The sequence below is a fragment of the Phaeoacremonium minimum genome, assembly GCF_000392275.1.
Source record: "Phaeoacremonium minimum UCRPA7 unplaced genomic scaffold PA7_03_scaffold_410, whole genome shotgun sequence".
Lineage (NCBI taxonomy): Eukaryota > Fungi > Ascomycota > Sordariomycetes > Togniniales > Togniniaceae > Phaeoacremonium > Phaeoacremonium minimum.
Genome location: NW_006921312.1, coordinates 1 through 7,862, shown reverse-complemented (window position 1 = coordinate 7,862; position 7,862 = coordinate 1). Strand labels below are relative to the sequence as shown.

At 51.9% G+C, this 7,862-nt stretch overlaps 2 protein-coding genes across 2 annotated transcripts; both read right to left on the bottom strand.

The window, feature by feature from the left end:
* Nucleotides 1-2,820: 2,820 nt before the first annotated feature.
* UCRPA7_5318 (putative c6 zinc finger domain containing protein) lies at nucleotides 2,821-4,254 on the bottom strand (the record flags this gene model as incomplete). The annotated part of the gene is made up of 1 exon (XM_007917865.1): nucleotides 2,821-4,254. The coding sequence occupies one exon, from the start codon at nucleotides 4,252-4,254 to the stop codon at nucleotides 2,821-2,823; it is 1,434 nt and encodes a 477-aa protein (XP_007916056.1).
* Nucleotides 4,255-5,780: 1,526 nt separating this feature from the next.
* Nucleotides 5,781-7,450, bottom strand: UCRPA7_5317 (putative aldehyde dehydrogenase protein; the record flags this gene model as incomplete). The annotated part of the gene is made up of 4 exons (XM_007917864.1): nucleotides 5,781-5,989; nucleotides 6,054-6,804; nucleotides 6,869-7,330; nucleotides 7,415-7,450. The coding sequence occupies 4 exons, from the start codon at nucleotides 7,448-7,450 to the stop codon at nucleotides 5,781-5,783; spliced, it is 1,458 nt and encodes a 485-aa protein (XP_007916055.1).
* Between the last annotated feature and the right edge of the window lie 412 nt (nucleotides 7,451-7,862).

The window sequence follows — 7,862 nt, the reverse complement described above, 5'->3', positions numbered from 1 at the left end:
GGCAATGGCTACGGGAGTCTTTTCAGACGTCTGAAACTCGCAGACGGCACGCTGCTTGCTGGGCATGAAATCGAATCTTGATAGGTAGGCTGTAGGTGAAGAGCCAATTGAGTCAAAGTGCCTTGGTTTGAAGTCGCCCAAGAAGGCAAGGCTGTCATGCTTGGGTCCCCTCCAGAAGAACGCGGTTGGCTGCTGCTACCCTCCACCACCTGCATTATCGATAATGCTATCGAGCGAAAGGGTCTTTTGCCTATAAGCCTGGTGACATCCTTCAGACACGCACATGCAGAGGAGGCACAGCTGCATACTCACAGACCTCCTGGCATTGCCATCATCCGCACAGAGAATGGTCCGGGAGTCTGACCCAAAGATGGTCGGATGAAGGATGATGCGAATGGAAAGCCTCGGGGGGAAGGAGTTGAGCAACGGATCTACCGACGCGAAGTGGCTTGAAGAAAGATCTCTTGATAATTGTCTACATGGGCAGCTATGAAGGGTTCGGCACTCAATAATTTGGGGGACCACTGCCCCAGATACATCCCTGTGCTTCCCCACAAAGTCCACTGAAGAAGGCATCGCCGCGTCTGTGCGGCTGCAATGCTAGGATGCCCCGGCTTCAAGGAGTGGCCATCGCCCCGGCAGCTAGCAAGTCTCAACTGTATTTAGCCAGCCCATCGCCATCATGAAGATGGTACGGCTTATTCTCGAAAACATCGCCAAACTTGAGAGATGCTTCCATCCGGCCGTCTAGAAGACTTGACCTGGTCTATCGTCCGAACTACATGGAAATCCATGGATCTTCTGGACGTGAACGCATTATCGAAGTTGGGATGAAAGGATGCATTCAAGCAATCCGGGATGTAAAAATGCCGATCTTCGGGCAGCTGGTGAGTTCGTACACTGGCGAGGTGGATGATGTCCATCCGACCACGTCCATCCGACCACGTCCATGCCTAGTCAGTCCAGGTCCTCAATCTATTAGATAGCCATTTCACGATCTCAGCCAGGGACGGTTAGCCGAGTTTATAGCAACAAGTCAAACAACGGGCGACCGGGAGTTGCAAGGCCGAACAAACCTGGATACAGAACATGCTCGAGATACGATCCTCAACTCCACCAATCTCATCGCTACAATTGAACGTCGCCATGCTCATTTCCCAGACCCAAAGCTGCCTCCTGTAGTCTTAAACAACAAGCCCAAGAAAAGAATTCCGTTACATCGGCGTGACCGCACAACCCTTGCATCCAGCCTATATTTGGCTTAATCAAGGGAACTGTGCTCTCATTAAGTATATGCTTCCCTTTAAATTCACAGGCAACGAAGATATCAAAAGTTTGAACAAGCGGTCTCCTCACTCGATTATCCATCGACTTGGGCGTTTTGGTGGACGGTGATCTGTATTCAGGCTTTACGATAAGGACTGTAGACGAAGATCCCCGACGATAGCTCTGTGATCACTGAGGTAAATCCCGGCTTCAAAGACATTTGGTAGCACGACATAGCCATCAACCTGCCATGGAGTGACAATCTTTTCTCGATCGCCATCTGCCTCACACGGCCCCAGAAACAAGAAGCCGAGTCTGCTCTGTTCATCTTTGGCCTTGTCGGGCTCAAACCCAGTGAAAGTGATTATGTCCCCGTAACGGTCTCGTTCTTGAACCTGATCATGAAGATCAACCATATAGCCACTATCCTTCATTGCGAGGTATGCTTTCTGGGTCGTGGACGAGTTGAAGTCTCCGGCTGAGAAAATCCCCAGCTTACCACCTCCACTCCAGGCACTGTGAACTCGCTTGAGAGTTCTGATGGTGATTCCCACGCTTTCCAGTCGACTTTTGGAACCCTCGTTGTCGAGATGGGTATTTGCTGCCAAGACTTTCTGCTTGGTCTCGACATGCTCGAAGACGCCCATCGTCAATATGCGGATCGATCCGGCATCCCATCCTTTGCTTGGCCGGTCTGGTGTCTCGCTCAACCACACATTCTCATGATGAAGCAATTTGAAGAGCTGGATGGGGTAGAGAATCGAGTTATATTCTCCCTTCTGCTTGCCGTCATCGCGCCCTACGCCAATATGCGCCCAAAAGGGACCATTCGGAAGCTCGCTGACATGTCTCGAGCCAGCGTGATTCAAAGCGCTCAGAATGTCATCAAGTTGGTTATGCAAAACTTCCTGCAGACAGATGAAAGAGGCCCTGCACCAATCATAATGGGCGCACTTGACTGGCAAACAGGAGGCGCCATGAAATTGGCAGATTGCATCTCATGACGTCTTTGGCTTAAGACGAGGAGCTTCCGTTTCTTCCATGGCCGCTCGTTTGTGAAAGGATCTGAGGTCGCATAGCGTATGTTATGGGTGATGACACGTAGTTGCAGCCCGTTGTTGCTAGCTTGGCTGGCTGATTGAGGAGACGATAATCCTGATGTCGTTGAGGTATTGTGGAAGAGATTAATAGATTCTACGTCATTTCTCTCTCGTTGGCTAGCCGTGAAAGCTTGTTGGCTAGTAATGAGGCTACAAAGTTAAGTTGGTCTCATCATTTTTAGCTGAACCCTGCGCCGCGAATGGCATGGCCCAATGTTTTATTTTCACCACCGCACGGCAAGAAGGGGTACGTACAGCTTCCGCATTTTCTGGGTCGCCTGGATTGTATCTGTCATAAAATTGTAATCAGAGCCAGAAATATCTAAACCAGTTAGGTTCTGAAAACGATACGGCTTTCTACCTACCTGGTTTCTTAGGCACTTCATACAGAGACGCTTCCAGCCTTGCCCCTCAAGCAAGTGGCATGCCGACCTAACTAAATTGTTTCTTTGTGTCATTTCCCTGCCATCACATTCATACTCTCGTTCAATGTGGACCAATACGTAGTGTCAATGCCCTGAAACACCCAGTCTTCCAAATTAGACGTGAGATACGAAGATCTATCCTCCATGTTCCCGTCCACAACATTGCCCATGCCAGAAGGATGAACCTGGTTCATGCCAGCAGCTTCGAAGGATAGGACTGGCCGTGGATCAAGATCGAAGTCACTGAGAAGCGGGTGCTGCAGAGACATTGGATGTGGAAATACCACACAGTTGTGGCCCGCGTCGTATGTGCCAGTGCCAGTGGCAGGTGCGGGTCTGGGGTTGATGCTGACGGTGCCTAAGAAAGGAACCGTGAGGCTGACTGGCTCCTGACTGTTGTTCATGATGATAGGCAGAAGCTGGCTGAGTGTCTCGCCCGACTCAGTCGCGAGACGGTCGCGTTTGTATTCGGCGAGCTCCCGGAAGGTAATCAGCACGCCCTCCACGAGATCTCGGTCAGCCTGCCGCATGTCGTGCCCGGTCCCTGGGCCTAAGTGGCCGAGCAGCAGAGTCATGCCTGCGATGAGAGCTGAGTAGTCGATGGGTCGGCCAGCGATTGTCAAGATGTTGCCTTTACGGAATGCGAGAAACCGCTCGAGGACGGCTCTGCTAGCACTCATGCAGGCCAGTCGGTTGTGGCTGTGCTTCCCCCCGTCCTTGTCGCGAAGAAGATACGGCAGGTGGAGGAGGATGAGCAGCGTATAGTGGCGAACCTGTGTGTACATGGCGGAACGAGCTGACATGAGCTGCGACGTGGATCTTCGCCAAAAGGTGAGGTCGGAGAGGGTAGCCTTGGGAATGACGGGAATGTCCCACCACGACCTTTCTATCTCGCTCATAGCCTGTTCGAACTCACGCTCAATACTTTGAGTGGCCGAGTACGCCTCATCCGACCTAGGCGGGAGATCATTTCTATCTGCAATCTTCCGAGAAATAGCAGCATGTGCTTTGTTAAGCATGTCAAACGACTTGTCGGAGGAAATTGGAGTTACGTGCAAGAAATTATCCTTGTAAGAGGCCGGAGTAAGACCAAGAATGACAGAATGATAACGGTCACTGCAATTAAGGCGATACCATAGGATGCTCATGGAAGGCGTCGCCTTGGGGTCCTTTGCCGTCGCACATGAGGGAACGGGTGGTGGCGTTGGTCGATCTATGCCCAAGACACGAGCTAAGTCGAGTGCACGACGGGTGGTCATCCAAGCCCGTCGCAACTGGCCACCCTCGGCCTGGAACATGCTCAACAGAATCAGGATCTCAATACCTTCACCACAGCCTATCATTTCGTCGTCGCTGGTCACGGTGGTGGCAGCGGCAACCCACTGACCGACGAGCTCGCAGGCCTGCTGATGGACAGGCAGCTGTATGCGAGTAGGATCGAAGTCGTGCGGCAGGTTCTGCATGCAGATAGCGTACTGGAGAAGGCGTTTGGCGATAAGAACTGGGTGAGTGTCGAGGTTTGGCCAAGACGCTGAGGCTAGAGACCAGTGAGGCTCTGTTCGCCCAGCGATATGGTCATCTCTGGAATGCGCAAAGCTCAGGATCATAGAAGCCCCAGGACTCTCAAAAGCCAGGACGTTGCGAATTTCTTGGGAAGGAAGCAGGGCATGCAGATCGCGGGCTATCCTCTTATAACGCTGGTGCAAATTGGTTTCTTGGGTCCCCGTATATGGAAAACTAGGAACGTATGACGCTGAACATGATGACGGGGAGTCCGGCTGCTGTGCGGTTCGATTATGGTGAAGTGCGGCTGATGATGAATCAGGGGTAAGGAGTGATTCATTGTATGCAGCGCTATTAGCAGAAGCGATATCGTGAGCGTTCCTTACGGCTGAGCCGTCGAAAAGATCCCCCGCTGGCGCACATGGAAGTGATTTGCCATTCACTGACTCGTGATCCCTGGCGGATGGCAGCTTTCTCTGGCTGCCTTCGACAACCTTGAGCATCAACTCCTCGAGCCGGTCGATGCGTCTGGCCAAATGCTCACTCTCGGCTCCGGACGGCTCAGCATTTGCTGCCGGGGTGATCCCCGGAAAAGCAGTGGTCGGACCGGGACCCTCAGGATCGGCCTGGGACACACACGGAGTGTCGTAATCGATGCAGTTGATGCATCTGGAACTGTCTTCATCAGCGAAGCGACATTTAATCTTGCGTCTGCGACCTGTATACAGTTGGCATAAGACCCAATTAGTAAGGTTGTTCCTCAAATCAGGGGCACTGAAATGTTAGGGGGTCTCATACATTCCCAGCAACTCCGCGTCCCCTTGCGCACCCTACGTTTCTTCAATGCGGGACCTGCCATTCTGCTCTCCGAAGACATCTGTGACGCTTGGCACTGTTGCCTCAGATACTCGGTAGCTGTATTCGGTCAAAATTGGGGGATGTTGCAATGATTGTTGTGAGAGGACGATATTTGGTGTTGTATGTACCAGTAGGTTAAGACCTGTGCTTCGGTCGAAATCGGCCGACGTCGACCGAAGCTTTCCGGACGGCCTAATTGTGATTGATCCTTCGTCTCAAACTACATGCCACACAACAAAATCCTCGCCAAATATGGGTGCCCTCTGATGTTTCTCGCATTCTTGAACAGGCTGCGTGGTATTAATGCACATAGTGCGTAATCTGTGGCGTTATTTGGGACCTCCTTCAGTGGCAGTAACGGTAGCAGGGTCAGGCTACAGTATTCAAGCGATACTGGCATTTCTAGATGTCGATTCGGAGTGGGAAACGCCTGTAGACAATCCCGCAGCTATGAGTATGAGTGACTTAAAACCTGGCTTTGCTCCCCTTGTGCATCTTGAACCCTCAATACTTAGTATTGCAGTCATGGTGGTCAGGCTGTGGTCACGTACAAGCTCTCAGAACGGTAGATCTGGGCACGATTGAATTCTATATGAATCACTACCTAGACCATTGTGAAATTCTGCTTCTACACGGTAAGGTGAACATGAATCGACTTAGATTGGACATATTCCTTGAGTCCCTCCAAACCGCTTTCACGTCCGTACCCGCTCTGCTTCCAGCCTCCCCACGAAGTGACCTTGCTAGGCCAATGGCTACCGTTGATGGACAGAGTTCCGACCTCAAGCTTGGATGCTACGCGTAGAGCCCTGCTAATATCGCTTGTGAAGATGATACCTGGCAATAGTTGAGTGATTAGCTACGATCCCGGAGTACAGCATAGGGAGAACTGAGAACTCACCGGATAGGCCATACGAAGTATCGTTGGCCAATTCAACCACTTCCTCCTCCGTTTTAAATGTGCGAACCACGAGGACCGGGCCAAATATCTCTTCCTTGTACACGCGACTTTCGATCCCCGGATTGAGGAGCAGGGTCGGGGTCACAAACTGTCCAGGACGCTCCTGCGCCTGACCACCGACAATCTCAATGCCCTCTGCCTTTGCCCCTTCTATATATTCATAGACGCGTTCAGCCTGCGCCCGGTCCACCATGGGACCGAGGAAGGTGTTGGCATCAGTGGGATCATCCAGCGCGGCCGACATGCCCGCCCAGGCCTGCTTGAGCCCCTCGATGAAAGCCGGCGCAATCTTTTCGTGCACGAAGAGACGTGATGCTGCTGAGCACGCCTGTGCGTTGTTGGCCAAGAAGTTCTGGGTGTTATGGAGGATTGCGTTCTCGATTTTCGCGTCCTCGAAGACGATCGAGGCCGACTTGCCTCCTAACTCCAAAGTGACGTGCTTAAGGTTGCTCTGTGCGGCTGCTACCTGCACCTTGCGGCCAGCTGCAATGGAGCCAGTGAATGATATCTTGGCGATATTCATGTGCGATGCGAGGAGAGCACCGGTTGTGCCGCCGCCTGATAGGAGATTGACAACTCCGGGAGGGAAGCCGGCTTCTTTGAACAGCGACCCGAGATAGATTGCGGCAAGGGGTGCTCGCTCGGACGACTTATGTACGACGGTATTGCCCATAGCTACTGCCGGGGCGATCTAGTGATTCATGTATATTAGAATTTTATGCTTCCTCAGATAACTGGAAATGATGCAGACTTACCTTCCATCCAATGGACAGCTGGGTTCCATTCCAAGCTGAGATGCCGGCACAGACACCCAGGGGCTCATAGGTAATCATCTTGAATTGACCATCACCGTCTTCTGGGTAGGTTTCGCCGTGGATCTTATCCGCGAGACCGGCGTAGTAGCGGAAGGTCGAGGCCTGTGAAGATGCCATGATCCGGCTAATTATGATTGGCATGCCCATGTTGGTGGATTCGAGCTGAGCAATAGTCTCGGCGTGTTGCTCGACGAGGTCGGCATACTTAAGCATGATGGCCGCGCGCTGTGAGCTCGGCGTAGCTCTCCAAGTCTTGAAGGCATTACTGGCCGCCGCAACGGCTTTGTCGACGTCCTCGCTTGAAGCGACTTGGATTTGGTCGGTCACCAAGCTGTCGTCTGCCGGGTTGTAGACCGAGAGGGTCTCTCCAGTCGAGGAAGGGACATACTGGATGAAAGACGACTAGATTAGTATATTATCATATGATATTTGTATTACTTAGCATCTATCCGGCGATCCAGAGAGACTTTGAGGAATTTCCCCTACCTCATTGTTGATGAAGAGGCGGGTTTCGAACGTCATACCGGGCAACGTCAGAGGTCAAGTGGAGGGTGCTTGCTACAGAAGAGGGCAGTGTACGAATTTTTGGGCATAATCCAAGAGACCTAATTAAAGAGAGAACCAAGAGTGCTATTTATCGTCTTCTCTTGCGCTGCACATCAAGATTCGGGTGTCGTAACGACCGAATTCGACCGGTTGCGACCGAATTCGAGCGGCCTTGGTCCGACGATGCCGGCTCAAGTTTGAGCGACAGGATATGAGATCATAGTATAATGATCCTCCAGTAATCAATCTGTTTGTCGCAAGGTGGTTATATAGAAGACAGGCTCCTTTTGCTAACGTGCAACAAGACGACCAACTACCGGAACGATTCCTAGAGTATAATAATTATGACTTTAGCAAGGGGATCATTCACCCCCCCCCCCCCCCCCCC